Raw genomic sequence first — 16735 nt, forward strand, 5'->3', positions numbered from 1 at the left:
GTACTCTCCCAAGTGCTTAGTACAGTACATTGCACACAGTAAGCACTCAATAAATACGATTGAAAGAACGAATGGCAGTGGGATGATTTATTCTCTTTCGCTTCCATTTTAGCTGGAACGTGATGCCTATGTACAGGCTCTTGCTCGTTTCTCCCTGTTGACTGCAAGCTCCAGTATTACGGAAATGAAACAGAAGAATATCGATACCATTAAGACGCTTATTATGGTGGCCCATACAGATGGCAACTACCTCGGGAATTCCTGGCACGAGGTAGGTCTCTTTATAGTGTGTTGCTTTGGTTTAAATGAAGAAGGGGCCTGTATGTTTCTCCATGTTTATGATACTATAGTCACTCACGCAATTGCCCTCCACTGTGTCATTTTTGTAAGCATCTGGGCTGGCATGATTTGAGAAGCAGTGGGCTTTAGTGGATACCACATGGGCCTGGAGGGTTGGAAGGATCTGGATTCTAATCCCACCTCTGCCACTAGTCTGCTGTGTAACCTTGGACAAGTCACTTCACTTCTCTGTGCCTCAATTCCTGCATCTGTAAAATGGGGATTAAGACTGTGACCCCATGTGGGATGTGAACTGTGTCCAGCCTGATTAGATTGTATCTAATCAGATATAATTAGATAATCAGGCCTGGAATGCCCTCCCTCTTCCCATCCGCCAAGCTAGCTCTCTTCCTCCCTTCAAGGCCCTGCTGAGAGCTCACCTCCTCCAGGAGGCCTTCCCAGACTGAGCCCCTTCCTTCCTCTCCCCCTCGTCCCCCTCTCCATCCCCCCATCTCACCTCCCTCCCTTCCCCACAGCACCTGTATATATGTATACGTTTGTACATATTTTTTTACTCTGTGTATTTATTTATTGAATTTATTTGTACATATCTATTCTATTTGTTTTATTTTGTTAGTATGTTTGGTTTTGTTCTCTGTCTCCCCCTTTTAGACTGTGAGCCCACTGTTGGGTAGGGACTGTCTCTATATGTTGCCAATTTGTACTTCCCAAGCGCTTAGTACAGTGCTCTGCACATAGTAAGCGCTCAATAAATACGATTGATGATGATGATGATGATGATTGTATCTGCCCCAGCACTCAGTACAGTGCCCGGCACATAGTAAGTGCTTAACAAATACCTCTCCCCCCTCAAAATAAAAAAGAAAAAAAAGACACCCACCACAGATACAGGTTTACAGAAGCATACAAGCTCTCAGGTAGGAAGAGAAGGGAAGGGGAGGTTACAGTTAGTCATTGCGTGCTGGTGGTATGCATTACTTAGAAGAGTGCAATAGAAGCAATTGGCCTCTTAACGTTTCTCTTCCTCCTCCTCCCCACTCCCCTTATTGCTAGATTTAATGCCCCACTTAGTTCTAATCCCAGCTCTTGCTGCTTGCCTGTCATGAAGAGCCTGGGCAAGTAATTCCTCTGCACCTCAGTTTCCTCATCTGTAAAATGGGGATTAGATAGTTTAAGTAAGGGAGCAGACAGCTATGAATGAGCCCATTGGGGGACAGGAACTGTGCCTGACCTGATTATCTTGTATCTACTCCAGCATTTAGTACAGTGCTTGACCCACAGTAAGGACTTAACAAGATCATTATTATTAATTTGCAAAAAAGCAGGGAATTCTGTGGGCCAGTAGAGCAGTTTACTCTGTCCTGTTTCTTCCAGAATTTCTTTAAATCTGACCTTTTCAAAGTCTTTTTAGGCTTCCTTTTTTCCCTTTATTAATATGCTAATTGAGAAGGAAAGGCCTTATGAGGTCTGAAGGCCTGACTAAAGATGTAATTCCAAGACTGCATAACTAGGTTTGGGCGGACGAGGTCATTTACCCTCAATAAATACGATTGATTGATTTACCCAGTTCCTGCATGCTGGTGGCTGAGTAGATAGAATGGTAATGGTATCCATGTGACTTAGGCCCTCCCATAGTAGTTTATTGGAGCTGGCTTTGAGTTAAGCAGCTGGAACATTCGCTGAGGCAATTTTGGTGTTCCACTTCCCTTTTTAAAGATTAGTCGTTCAGAAAGATGGCTGGGAAATTTGTTCTTATCTCCTCCTCCAGGTAATTTGCCATAGGCTGTACTGATTTTAGTCACCTGTGTTAACTCCAGCACTATATGCTTACTATCTATTTGAAACAGAGTCCATATAAAAGCCTCATTAATTCAAACGAAGGGCAGTATCTCATCTCGGGGTAAACCGCAGGATTCTCAAGAAGCTTTTCAGTTGCAAGATTGCTTAGCAAGAATGCTCCAGCCCGTTCCCAGCTTCACCAGCATTCTTCCAAAATTGCGGAATGTTAATGAGCTCATTCTTTATGCTATCGAAGCACTCACTGTCAAGCCCTGTTCTAGACAGAGGGGTAGATAAACAGGTTGGACACAGTCCCTGTCCCTCATGGGGCTCAAAGTCTGAAGTAGGGAGTAAGAATTGATTTCCATTTTACAGATGAGGTCACAGGGGCACAGAGAAATTAAGAGGGTTGCCCAAGATGGCACAGCACACAAGTTGCAGAGCTGGGCTTAGAACCCATTTCTTCTCACTCCCAGGCCCATGCTTTTTCTCCTAGGCCACACTGTTTCCCAAGGATCATGTGCTCTTTCTGAGTCCCAAGGAGGAATTTGTCAGCAATTGGCTCTTCTGCCTTGACTTGTAAAATTGCTGCCATCTTAGAATGTTTGTAACCCGCGACAAGTTGAAACCAAAACCCTCTTGTCCTTTCATTAAAAGGGTGTTTATAGAATGCTTTTAAGATGTCAAGGCAACTCTTCTAAAATAGTGCTACTTTTTTCAAACATGAAAATGATGGCTGATTTTTCAATGCGTTCTCGTTGTTAGATCTTGAAATGCATTAGCCAGCTGGAACTTGCCCAGCTGATAGGAACTGGAGTGAAGACGCGCTATTTGTCTGGGTCGGGGCGAGAGAGAGAAGGCAGCCTGAAAGGCTACACGTCAACAGGGGATGAGTTCATGGGCCTCGGGTTAGGTAAGGTGAATGTTTCGACACCCTGTGGATGTGCACGTATGAAACAATGAAAACTAAGCCATTATCACCATGACTATCACCACATAAATGGCCTGCTTCCATCAGCCAGCTTGGCCATTATTGAGCTCTTGAGCCACTGCTCATATTTTATCAATCAGTTCATTAGCCTTTGATTTGTACCATCAGTTCTGCCTGTGTTTCTAAATAATGGCCTCTGTATGTTTGGAAATTACCATCTTTTCTGGGTCTTTTTTCCTTACTAGGGAGAGTTTGTCATTAGAGGGTGGTAATAAATCTAAAAACGTAAGCTTAACGTATCAAAGGTTTTGGTATTTTCAAGAATTTAACCAGCCAAGTTCAGCCAATCAGTTGTATTTATTGTGTGCAGAGTCCTTTACTAAGCACTTGAGAGAGTACAGTTTTAATGTCTGTCCCCCTTTAGACTGCAAGCCCTATGTGGGCAGGGAGCTTATCTACCGACTCTGTTGTAGTCTCCGAAGCACATGGTACAGTCCTCTGTATAGAGAGAGTAAATGCCCAGTAAATACCGTTGATTTTCAAAAGTTTAATTTTGGATTGTAGAGTTAATGTACACAGGGTCACAAACTCTCCTGTTGAAATCCAATTTTTGTGATGTTGAAATACTTCTTATGTCATGTTTCAGGTAATTTAGTTGGCGGTGGAGTGGATAAAAGGCAAATGGCAAGCATCCAGGAATCTGTGGGAGAGACAAGTTCTCAAAGTGTGGTGGTTGCTGTTGACAGGTAATGTTTTTATTTTTAGCTTAGCTTATTCCTGGGTGATTATCCACGTTGGAGTAAGTACCCCAGAAGCTCTTATGAGACAGCTGTCAATACAGTAAAAATATTCTTCCTTAGCCCCTTTCCCACAGAATGATTTTTTTATCCCAGTGTAGAAATGGCTAAAGTGCAGCGTCAGCTTTGATCCATCCTCATGCCTAAGGCTTCCCTTCCATTTCAGAATGTTGTCCTAAGAATACTAATTACCGTGTATTGCTATATCTTTCTAAAGGAAGCTTCATTCTTTCTACATTTCCTCCATGTTGGGTTTTGATTATTTGTTTTGAACTCATTAACCTCTACTTCACTTTCTGCTAGTCTCCCACTCCCTCCACTCATGGTCATCTTTTTTTTCATTGTTCTGTGCTTCTAATATGCTAATTAGGCTCTGGACCCATTGTCTTCTGCTTCTAAGTTTTGGTTTTCCCCTTTCTGTAGTTCATTCTTCTCGCCCGATAGTATTGTCGGGCCCAACTCTCTGGTTTGTCCTTCTGTTCTAAATCGGGGACTCTGAAGAGAAGGCAGCTCCATTTTGGGGGTATCTCACAGTAGGGATTAGTTGTTTCATGTCTGCTTCTCCTAAGTGTCCAATTAATCCATCAATGGTAATGGTGTTTATTGAGTGCTTACTATGTGCAGAGCACTGTACTAAGTGCTTGGGAGAGGTCAGTCCAACAGAATTAGGAGTCACGTTCCCAGCCCGTAACAAGCTTACATCACCATGGCCATTGTACAGTCTTTGCTAACGACAATAGCAACTTCACGGGATAACCCAATACTACTTCATGGTGTCATGATTTTATTACCAAAACCAATCATAGCTCATTGAAATTCAGGTTTAACTAAGGGCACAAAGCGTGATTTGAAAAGTCAAGAAATTACCATCCAAATGTTGAATTCTCTTTTTGCTGAAATTTCCCTTTGGGAGTTAATCAGTGGTATTTATTGAGCACTTCCTATGTGCAGAGCAGTGTACTAAGCACTTGGGAGAGAACGATTCAACAGAATTAGCAGACGCATTCCCTGCCCATAACAAGCCAAGTTTTTAAGACTAAAATGTAATTGTGCATTCCATTCACTTCCCAGGATATTTACAGGATCCACCAGACTGGATGGCAACGCAATAGGTATGTGTGTTGAATCTCCTAGGAAATGTACAAGCGTTGCCATTGGACAGAACCTCCCAAAATAGCCCATCTTGACAAAAATCTTTTCTCTTTTATCCTTCAGTTGACTTTGTCCGCTGGCTTTGTGCCGTTTCCATGGATGAGTTAGCTTCCCCACATCATCCCCGCATGTTCAGCTTGCAGAAGATCGTGGAGATTTCATACTACAACATGAATCGGATCAGGCTGCAGTGGTCACGGATATGGCATGTGATCGGTGATCATTTTAATAAGGTATCTTTTCCCAGCCTGAAAACCACCCAGTGTGTTCTTTAATGCACCTTTCAAAACTGAAAAGCTGTCAGACAACATCTTTTGGGAAAGCCTTTTGGTGGTTCCCCCCCACACCCCATTCCTGTACAGTCACAGAGATTTCCCTTGGTAGCTGGTAACTGGATTGATCGGCATTATCCAAAGCGAAGTCTAAACTGAATGAAACCCACTCAGTTTCGTGCTCGGATATTTGAAGTGGTTGATATTAATCCTGGTGGAGGTAAGTTTTTTTTGTTTTTTAATAACTGAAAGTGGAAGGATCCAGAATCCATCGCCACAGTTCCAATTTCCAGTGGGAGATGGGTTGTTTCCCCTCCCCTCTACTCAGTGTCTTGGGCTGCTGTGAAAGGAAGGGATTGAGTGAGCTCTCACATTGCTGACAAGATTGCAGGTATCTGATATTCAAATGAGAAGTTTACATCGATCCACTCTGAATCAACGAAACCAGGGGATAGTTTAGTGTTTGACCCTTCTCTCTCTGTTAGTTCAGCGGTTTCCCTTCCAGTCCCCCATTCCTATCAGGGAATAAATTTATAGTCAATTTCTGCAAGAATTGTACATGGCCAGTGGCAATTCTGTGTTTATCTGTGATTCTCTTAGTCATAAGCCTGGGAGATGGGTCCAGATTATTGTTATTAGGCTTTTCATGGCTATCATCTTCATTAGGCATTTCTTGCTCCTCCTAATCAATCCAATAAAGCAATTTGGTACAGAGAATTTGATTTTTCACTGTGGTATGAAGCTCTTTGGCCCTCCTGTCAGTTTGAAGAATGTGTTTCTGTACTTGGTTATTGGGAACAGAAGTGCGTGGTTCCAGCAAAATGCAATGAGTAGAAGCAGAATGAAGTTAGATGGTCTTCACGTGTGTCCTATTATTTTGTCATCCTGCCCCTCTTTCCTTTATGCCTTGCCCTTCAACCTCTCTCTCTTTCTGAGTGCTAAAAAAATTACACTGCAATTAGCCAAATAAAGCTGTAACCATATTAAGTGTTTTGAAGGCAAAAATTGAGCTCTTAAAAAAAAAACAACCTTATCTTCATTAGTAGTCTACTTTTTACCATATTTTTTAGCCAACAGTATCTCACTTTAACTGTGCAACCCTTAATGTATCAAGGCTTTTGGTATTTTCAAGAATTTAACCAGCCAAGTTCAACAATATCTCACTTTCCCTGTGCAGGAAGTTAAATTACTATAAAGTGCTTTTTTTATTAATTCAATCTTGCAAACTAGTTACTGGCTCTGAAACTCAGGATATAAATGACTTCAGGTCATGGGCAAATATCCAGCAAAGCTATCACCCACAAGATTGCTTTTTATGTAGGCAATTGGGCAAGTCTTTCCGAGGCCTTCTTAAAACACAGCATGTCCCTCTTGAAGCATTTCATGAAGTGCGACTTCTCTGAAGTTCATATCGGACAAGCCAAGAGCTACTATAGTTGCCTAGTTAGTTGGTCTTGAACACGATTACCCAAAAGGGAGTGTTTTGAGGATGACTTCAGAACTTTAAAATCTGTGAATGGTAAGCTGTATACATTTGTTTCCTTCTCACCTCCATTACTAGGTTGGCTGTAACCCCAATGAAGATGTGGCCATATTTGCCGTTGATTCATTAAGGCAACTGTCCATGAAGTTTCTTGAGAAGGGAGAGCTGGCCAATTTCCGCTTTCAGAAGGACTTTCTGAGGCCTTTTGAGCATATTATGAAGAAAAACAGGTGAGTTCACCCCTAATCATCACCATTAATAACAAATGCCAAGTATCTGCAGTGTCTGTAGCCTGTTATTTGACTTGGAGTTGGAAAATTGTCAAGAGATTTCTCAGCTGATCCCTTTGAGAAACACATTATAGATTAAAAAACCAGGATCCAACATTATTATGTATAAAATAGGAACATGTCTTCAAATGCACCCAAGAATGGAAGAAGTGCTGGGATTATTTGTGACAGTAAAGTGTTCTGCATTAATAAAGTGTGGCTTCTTGGGAAAGAGACTTTTAGATTGAACCCAGGAGAGGAGTTGGAGGATTTTGGGGGAGTGCGGAATATCTAGAAGGATTTCTACCTTAAGATTTGGCATAGGAAACTACTGAATTCCTTGGTGAGTTCAATTATTTCTCCCATTTCCTGGAGAGCAGCTAACACACCTGCCCCTTTTTTCTTTAAGATCGCCAACCATTCGTGATATGGTGATTCGCTGCATTACTCAGATGGTCAACTCCCAAGCTGCTAATATCCGTTCAGGGTGGAAGAATATCTTTGCAGTATTTCACCAGGCAGCTTCTGATCATGATGGGAACATTGTTGAGCTGGCTTTCCAAACGACAGGCCATATTGTCAGTAAGTAGCACTGTTTTAGGGGCACAGTGAATCAAAGCTTCGGGCTGTGTAACAGCCCAGCTGAGAACTGGGGGATCGGTTACTGCAGGTAGGCAAAAATGAAAATATGAAAAAATGAAAATGAAAATAGCAGCAGGTGCTGAATCCAATTTGACTAGCTTGTATCTACCCCAGCACTGAGTAGAGTCCTGGGCACATGCATAGTAAGTGCTTAACAAAAACCCTAAAAAAATACTCTCTGAAACACTTAAATATCTTCCTTTTTGACATTTCGAATGAATCAGCCTCTGCAGGTGCTTATAAGCGTTGATTTAGACAGTCGTGAGTTTGAGGACATTGGGCTTAAATTTCTAATTTTGACTAAAAGCATCTTAGAAGTATCATCCAGGAGTGAGCATGCCAAGATCTGTACTGGTTTTATTAAGATGTTTGCCTTCTGGAAAAAGAATTAAGATTTCTAGTTTCCCTTGAACTTAATGACATTATTTTGTTCTTATCTAACCATCCAAAAAGTACTGCCTTAAAGTGGTGCTTTCTGTTTCCACAGCAACTATATTCCATCACCATTTTCCTGCCGCAATAGATTCATTTCAGGATGCTGTGAAGTGTTTATCTGAGTTTGCCTGTAATGCTGCTTTTCCAGACACTAGCATGGAAGCAATCAGGTTAATCCGCTACTGTGCGAAATATGTTTCTGAGAGACCGCGGGTATGACTGTTAATTTCATTTTATTTGTTTGAGGAGGTGGGGTGTGGAATTGAATTAAGTAGATTACATGTAACTAATAAACAGATATCAGATGTGCCTTACTGAAATCTGGTGGTTCAGAAAAAGGCCTTTTCCAATAGAATCAAGCCACCTATCTTTTTAGGAATGTCACAGTTCGTCGTTTTGGGAATCTGAAGGCCTAAGGACCTAACTGTGGGATTAGTGTGACTTGAGACCTTTCTACTCTGAAAATGCCCCCCAAAATTGTCTAGTAAATGAAATATTCATTCATTCAATTGTATTTATTGAGCGCTTACTGTGTGCAGAGCACTGCACTAAGTGCTTGGGAAGTACAGGTTGGCAACGTATAGAGACAGTCCCTACCCAACAATGGGCTCACAGTCTAGAAGGGGTCATTCATTCATTCATTAAAATTTCCACCTTTCTAAAAAGACTGTATTCATTCATTGTTGCATTTATTGAGTGCTTACTGTGTGCTAAGCACTGTACTAAGAGCTTTCAAGATGGAATTTTACGTGAGTAATAATTATGGTATATACCCCAGTGCTAGGTACATTGCTTGGCACATAGGAAGCACTTAACAAAAACCATTATTATCATTATTATTATTGTTTTTATCTGTTCAAGCTAATTTTGTGCAAAGCATGAGATGTGTATAATACAATACAATCACTCACAGTCCCTGTCCCTCATAGTCTAAGGGGAGGGAGAACAGGTATTTCATCCTCATTTTACAGATGAGGAAGCTGAGGCACAGAGAAGTTTTGAAATGTCCGAGGTCACACAGCAGACAAGTGGCAGAGTCGGGATTAGAACCCAGGTCTCCTGATTCCCAGCCCTGTGCCGTTTCCACCAGATCACCCTTCTTCTACTTGAGCAACAAAAGGACATGTGCTTTTAGATGAGGTGAAAACAGGCAGTCCATTTTGGAATAAAACAATTATTTGCCATATTCTGAAAATGATATTCCCGTCCTCTAGAAGTGTTTTAAGAAATGGTAACGAAGGCAAAGAAATATGATTTCTCTAAAATGTATATGTTTGAAGGACGTGGACCTGATTTTTTTTTTTAATTATAGGTGTTGCAAGAATACACGAGCGATGACATGAATGTCGCTCCTGGAGACAGAGTTTGGGTGCGGGGCTGGTTTCCCATCTTATTCGAGCTCTCCTGCATCATTAATAGGTGCAAGTTGGATGTGCGGACGAGGTAATTATTTCCCAGTGCAGTATGGCTCCGTTGTGTTATTAAAATTTTGTGATTGCATGCCGAGCCTGACCTTCCTCTTCCTCACACTCCCCTCTTCCTCCCCCCCGAAACTTCCTCTTTCTTTCTCCTTTCCCCAGAGGACTCACTGTGATGTTTGAGATAATGAAGAGCTACGGCCACACTTTTGAAAAACACTGGTGGCAAGATCTGTTCAGAATCGTGTTCAGGATTTTCGATAACATGAAACTCCCTGAACAGCAATCAGAGGTAGGCTGATGGCTCCAAGATTTATCCTATATTAAATGATGCTGTTTGGAAATAAGAGGATGTCCTTGGCATTTCCTCTAATGTTCAGTAAACCCTGCTTGAAATTTCCATGGCTGTGTAAACCGAAAGTTGTTAATTGAGCGAATTGTTGGGCAGGTGCAGTATGAATCAGGAACCTTTATTAAGGTACCTCGCGGTCTAAAATGCAAAATCACTTCTCATCCACACCTATACCCTAAAAGCACGTAGGGGACCCTCACTGCTCAATCACTGTGACTCATTTGTCCTCTCACGGTCCTTTCTTCCTGAGCATAACAACATCAGTTGGCTGGTTTTCTTCTCTCTTTTTTTTTTTTTTCCCCCCCAGATGGTGTTTAAATGCTAACTGTGTGCCAGGCACTGTTTGGGTAGATACAAACTAGTCAGGTTGGATCCAGTCTGTATCCCACATGGGGCTCAATTGTAATCCCCATTTTACAGATGAGGTAACCGAGGCCCAGAGAAGTGAAATGACTTGCCCAAGGTCGCCCAGCAGGCAAGTGGCAGAGGTGGGATTAGAACCCAGGTCCTTCCGACTCCCAGGCTTGTGCTCTCTCCACTAGGCCATAATAATAATAATAATGGCATTTATTAAGCACTTACTATGTGCAAAGCACTGTTCTAAGCGCTGGGGAGGTTACAAGGTGATCAGGTTGTCCCACAGGGGGCTCACAGTCTTCATCCCCATTTTACAGATGAGGGAACCGAGGCACAGAGAAGTGAAGTGACTTGTCCAAAGCCACACAGCTGATAAGTGGCGGAGCCGGGATTTGAACTCGTGACCTCTGACTCCCAAGCCCGGGCTCTTTCCACTGAGCCACGCTGCTTCTCTGAAAGACCTGATGGGGCATGCTGTTTCTCCTCCCTCTCTTTATCCCATATTTTAGGGATCCTAAATCACGGAGCTCTAACCTTGCGTCCACATCTTTTGACTTGAAAATTCAGTCGTAAATCAATCAATCAATCGTATTTATTGAGCGCTTACTGTGTGCAGAGCACTGTACTAAGCGCTTGGGAAGTACAAGTTGGCAACGTATAGAGACAGTCCCTACCCAACAGTGAGCTCACAGTCTAAAAGACTTGATGACCATAAATGATAAATGACCATTAAGACCTTGGTCTCTGTCATTGTTCTACTAGGGACTCTCTCCAGTGGGCTCACTCATGTCAGAGTCCACTAAATAGGAATAACTTCACATCTCTCTGGTCATTACTGATTTGAGCCTCAGAATATTTTATGTGAAATTACCTAATGTGAGGAATGCTTATGGTAAAAATGTAAGCTCCATTTTGCGTGTGGATTTCAAAATCTATATTGTGTAGTATTCTTAGCTCTAAGCCTAATAAAGCTCTTTTCTAGTCACGTTTTGACCCAATTATTTGTGCTGTTGCAGAAATCTGAATGGATGACTACAACTTGCAATCATGCACTTTATGCAATCTGTGATGTATTTACACAGTTTTATGAAGCTTTAAATGAAGTTCTTCTTTCTGATGTATTTGCACAGTTACACTGGTGTGTAAAACAAGGTACTCTTTAAATTTCTGGGCCACGCTTTTCTTACATGTTGTTAGCTGGATGACGGCACTAGCTTATTTAAGATAGATTAATATGCCTTAGAATGATTAATTATAATATTTTTAAATGTTGGTATGCAAGAACACATAGAGTAAATGAGGATGGGTTATTAAAAGGAGCCATGTAAAAGCTGCAATATTTACTTCAAACAGATTGCCCTTGTTTTCAAGCATTAAGATATGTAAGCTCCTTGTGGGCTGTGATGATTCATTCATTCAGTCGTATTTATTGAGCACTTACTGTGTGCAGAGCACTGTACTAAGCGCTTGGGAAGTGTATAGTGCAGTACTCTGCACGTGGTAAGCACTTGATTGATTTGAAATTAAGATGTTCATTTCTGGAAGCATCTAGGAGCTGGTTATTCTCCACAATGCTGCCTTTGTTTGAGCACCAAGATACTGCAGCAAAAGTTACTTCTCCAGTGGACTTACCGTAATCATTGATCCCAAGAGCCTTTTTCACCAGTAGCATTCCATTTAATGACACGAGTCCCCGTAAAATGACAATATTTAACATCTATTAGAGTACACCTTTTAGTTTTCTGATACAAGTGGTCCTTGTCATTGATTGTGTGTGACTTGAAGGGTCGTAGCTTCCTCTTCCATATATCTCATTTCCATTATGGGATTTGAAGCATGCCCCAGTAGTGCCGTGGGACCTGGTGTCGGGGGTGGCTATTTATCCGGCTTTATATTGGAAGGTGTGTCTTTTACTTGGTCTATTCTCTGTGCATTGTGGATTCAGCATTGGGTACCTTTATCCCATATTTTAAATACACAGCCTTGCTCTGCAGTTTGTGTCACTGAATTTCACCCCTTAGATTGATTGCCATGCCTATAGTTACAGGGATCTGGAAGGGGAATTTAACTGTTCTGGAGCAAGTAGTATTAGGGGACAGGGAGGGCAAGAATTCCCCCCACCCTCTGAAAAATGTTTTAATCTCACAAACTTGGGTATTGACACATAATGGCACATGTGACATCAGGAGCCTTCCATTGTGCATTTTTATCACTGTTCAGTATTCTCTAGTGGCCCACCTATTTGTATTTCCCGCCCCCTCCAAAGACCCAGTAATGCCACTGAATTTTGTGCAGCATACCTAGTAAAGTTAAGAAATAGAAAATAAACTAGGGATGTTGGGGGTTTTTGCCTGCTGTTGATTATAGTCACATAACCCCCCCGCAACCTCTTATTCGAAAGTCTTAAAATGACTGCTGCTGCAATGAGGCAGCCATGTTTAGTAGTTTCCCAAATTCTGTCCTTTTCTCCCTTCATGTGGTATTCGTGATAATGCTCTGCACACATTAAGTACTCAGTTCATATGACTGGCATATCAAGCCAACTATTCAGAACTGTGTCTTAAATAGCAAATTGCTTGGCTTGCCCTGTCGTTAGCGATTAATACTGAACAATTACTCCTGTTTTGTTTTAACATAAAAGGGCATGTGAGGGAACGGTTAACTCCAATGTCATTTCACCAACTGAAAGCTTGTGTGGAATACAGCCGCTAGTTAGATATCGTTCTCCATCTCATGCTGTGGAACTCCAGAGCCACAGATGGAATGGAAAAGCCATAGGGAATTAATGGTAGATGTCATTTATTTTCCAGATAATGAACAGCTGGCACGGTCTGGCACGAACTGTTTAGAAAACTTGGTAATATTAAATGGGGAAAAATTCAGTTCCGATGTCTGGGATGAGACTTGCAACTGTATGCTGGATATTTTCAAAACTACTATCCCACATGTGTAAGTGTAACATGTTATTGTCTGTGTGTCACTTGAACGGGTGTAGAATTGTCTTCATTAAATTTCTCTTTCGGTACTTCCCAATTACTTTTTTTTTTTTCCTTCCCCTCAAGTTTACTGACTTGGAAGCCAGCAGGAATGGAGGATGAGCCATCGGAAAAACATTTGGTAAATTTGATGGGGGAGCGGAGGGGTTCTTGAAGATGGTGGTGGTAGAATGGGGGGGTCTTTTCTGTGACCATTCCCTATCTGCAAAATTATCTCTTCAACAAACCTACTCTTATAAAGAGCACAAGACCCAAACAGAATGTGAGTTCTATGCTAATTCTTGAAACTCTCAAAATAAAACTAACATTTCTCAAGACATGAAGATTCCCTAGCGTGCTGAGTTCTTGTTTTGGGGAGATTTTAATTTCTGGACCATAAAATCATCAGTTCTAATTCCGAGTGAAGTGATTTAAAGTGGGGTCTCCAAATGGGCTTGGGAAGCCCACCCAAAATAAGACAAGCAGACTATGGTCCCACCCCTAACTTCACACCACATACTTACCTCCCTTATTGAAAGATTGTGGGGTGTAGGATTTTACCCTCGGGTAAAATGTCCTATGTGATCCTCGTAGCTCCAGTAGAAAATGACACCGTCTTGGATTCCATCACACCTGAGGGGTGAAAATTTAAATATGGCGTGTATTGAAGTTATTTATAAAATTTTCAGGGCTTCTAAAGTTAGGCCACTGGACTACAGTATATTAATTGGGAGTCACTAGTTAAAGTGATATCTCTGAGGCAGGCGTGGATTATTCGCAGTCCTTGATACCACTGATACCAGTAGCCTGGACATTGTCACAGTATTAAATAGCATAATTTAGTTGTCTGTGGGAGTTTTGGGTAAACTTCTTTGTTTAATGAAGCATCCGGACAGCCCAACTCTAGAAATTGAGTCTTTACTACTATAAATGTTTCAGATTATAATCTTAAAATTTGTGACTCTGAATGGGAACTGGTCAAACACATTGTTAAATGGTAAGGTACAGACCTGTGTATTCAGGTTGTAGTAGAGTAGGTAATGTTTTGAAATTTTAATTGTGGGGGTGGGGGGCATTGGAAGTACTAGCTTTCTTAGATGTGAATTTAGCAGTTAATCAGATTGGACTGAAAATATTCTGGGGACAGAGTCTAGCCATAAGAACTAGACTTTTAAGTGAAAATATTGCACCAAAGGACATCTTTCTAATCCATTTCTAGGACGTGGATCTGGATCGCCAGTCGTTAAGCAGTATAGATAAAAATGCTTCTGAAAGAGGGCAAAGCCAACTTTCTAACCCTACTGATGACAGCTGGAAGGGCAGACCATATGCAAGTAGGAATGTTTTTTGGGTGGTTTTTTTTTTTTTGTTGGTGTTTTAATCTACCAATTTCACTGATTTGTTGTTATCTATCATTATAAATTGTCTTCCTGCTAAACATCATTTTGGCATGTGCTTACTAAGACCTAAGTGCTGTAGTAGATAGGTTATGAGATCACGTCCCTGTCCCAAGAGATCTTATCCCCTTTGTACAGAAACTGAGTCCCAGAGAGCTTAAGTGACTTGCTCAAGCTCTCCTAGTAGGCCTGTGGTAGCAATGGACCGCGAACCCGGATCTTTCATCATCAATCATATTTATTGAGCGCTTACTGTGTGCAGAGCACTGTACTAAGCGCTTGGGAAGTACAAGTTGGCAACATATAGAGACAGTCCCTACCCAACAGTGGGCTCACAGTCTTTCCAGTAGGCCATGCTACATTCCCTCTCTCTTCTGCTCTGAGAGTTTTTAAATGATGTGTTTGGTCATAATCATTCAAAATGAAATATTTTAAAGTACTGTAATGATTAGTGTCGTTTTAGCTATGACTCTGCTGCTTCATCCAGGGTCTTTATAAGAATAACTAAGGGAATGGCAATATGTACAATAAGAGTAGTGGGTACCCATTAGCGGTTGAAGAGGAAAGCTCAAATCTAACTAAAGGAAAAACTTCTGTGTGTTTACTATCTTCCAAATAAGGAATTTTTTAGAGAAAGGAGGCTCAAGAAGCATTTAAATAGATTCATGTCCATAAAGTGTAGGATGGCTCTCTGGAGAGAAAAATCATCATCATCAATCGTATTTATTGAGCGCTTACTGTGTGCAGAGCACTGTACTAAGCGCTTGGGAAGTACAAATTGGCAACATATAGAGACAGTCCCTACCCAACAGTGGGCTCACAGTCTAAAAGGGGGAGACAGAGAACAAAGCCAAACATACTAACAAAATAAAATAAATAGAATAGATATGTACAAATAAAATAAATAAATAAATAAATAGAGTAATAAATATGTACAAACATATATACATATATACAGGAGATCTTAGATGTTAAAAATGAGAGATGTTAGATGGTACATCCCTAACCTGTCAGTCAGTCATATTTATTGAGCGCTTACTGTGTGCAGAGCAGCATACGAAATGCTTGGGAGAGTACAGTATAGCAATAAACAGACACATTCCCTGCTCACAATGAGCGTACAGTCTCCGGGGGTGGGGAGAGGACAGACATTAATATAAATAAATAAATTGCAGATATATGCATAAGTGCTGTGGGAATGAATAAAGGGAGCCAGTCGGGGCGACTGAGAAGAGGAAAGGAGAGCTTAGGAAGGCTTCTTGGAGGAGGTGTGCCTTCAGTAAGGCTTTGAAGCAGGGGAGAACCTGAGCAGGGAATCCAGCCACCACACAGAGCCTCCAAGAGCTTTCTCTATCAAATGCTGTAACTTGTTCTTTGGACTTAATCTCTTTTTGCCTAAAAGCTCGAAGTAGTAATACTAAGTTGAACTCAACATTTGTGAAACGAATGAGCTGCAAAGACGATATCCAGCTGAACGGCCATTGACCGTTTGATCTGGCCCCATCGTGGCGTTTCTCGTGTTCTTTTGTAGACCAGAAACTGTTTGCTGGCCTCCTTATCAAGTGTGTGGTTCAGCTGGAATTGATCCAGACCATTGACAATATCGTGTTCTACCCAGCAACGAGCAAAAAGGAAGATGCAAAGCATATGGCTGCTGCCCAGGTAACCACCTCAGCTTTCAGCCCCCACGGAAGAAGTCAGTCACTCAACAACAGCCCCTGCATAAGGCCTTGAAATGGGGACACGGGAAACGCTGGATTTAACATTTACTGTATCTGTAAATATCTGAGTCCAAATGTGGGGTTGAAATCCCCATTTTCCATGATGCTAGGTTTGTCCTAAGGAATTAATGCCATCAGAGGCAAGTAAAGCTTTTAGCATGTTTACTTGGCAGTAGTCTCCCATCGCTGTTTTCTTCCTATAACAAGTTCTGTTTTCATCCTAGAAAGATACATTGGATGCCGATATCCACATAGACAGTGAAGCCCAAGGAATGTACAAGCATATGTCTTCAAAGCACCTCTTTAAATTACTGGATTGTTTGCAGGAGTCTCATTCATTCTCAAAAGCCTTTAACTCAAATTACGAACAACGAACGGTCCTGTGGAGAGCAGGTAAGCAGATGTGGAAGGTTGAATGTTGCTGCATTGAAAAAGCCAAGCTACTCCCTCCTCAA

The 16735-nt window shown here is 41.5% G+C and overlaps 1 protein-coding gene across 1 annotated transcript in view; it reads left to right on the forward strand.

The window, feature by feature from the left end:
- The window catches only part of ARFGEF2 (ADP ribosylation factor guanine nucleotide exchange factor 2), a 74448-nt gene that overhangs the window by 47410 nt on the left and 10303 nt on the right, over positions 1-16735 (forward strand). Inside the window, exons 21-36 of the mRNA XM_038750755.1 lie at positions 113-271; positions 2845-2992; positions 3657-3756; positions 4879-4919; positions 5023-5192; positions 6793-6944; positions 7393-7565; positions 8113-8273; positions 9373-9503; positions 9641-9770; positions 11204-11339; positions 12998-13136; positions 13250-13304; positions 14382-14496; positions 16091-16221; positions 16505-16673. Coding sequence (XP_038606683.1) covers positions 113-271; positions 2845-2992; positions 3657-3756; positions 4879-4919; positions 5023-5192; positions 6793-6944; positions 7393-7565; positions 8113-8273; positions 9373-9503; positions 9641-9770; positions 11204-11339; positions 12998-13136; positions 13250-13304; positions 14382-14496; positions 16091-16221; positions 16505-16673 — 2110 coding nt within the window. The remainder of the gene's footprint in view (positions 1-112; positions 272-2844; positions 2993-3656; positions 3757-4878; positions 4920-5022; positions 5193-6792; positions 6945-7392; positions 7566-8112; positions 8274-9372; positions 9504-9640; positions 9771-11203; positions 11340-12997; positions 13137-13249; positions 13305-14381; positions 14497-16090; positions 16222-16504; positions 16674-16735) is intronic.

Source organism: Tachyglossus aculeatus, chromosome 8 (genome assembly GCF_015852505.1).
Source record: "Tachyglossus aculeatus isolate mTacAcu1 chromosome 8, mTacAcu1.pri, whole genome shotgun sequence".
Classification (NCBI taxonomy): Eukaryota; Metazoa; Chordata; class Mammalia; order Monotremata; family Tachyglossidae; genus Tachyglossus; species Tachyglossus aculeatus.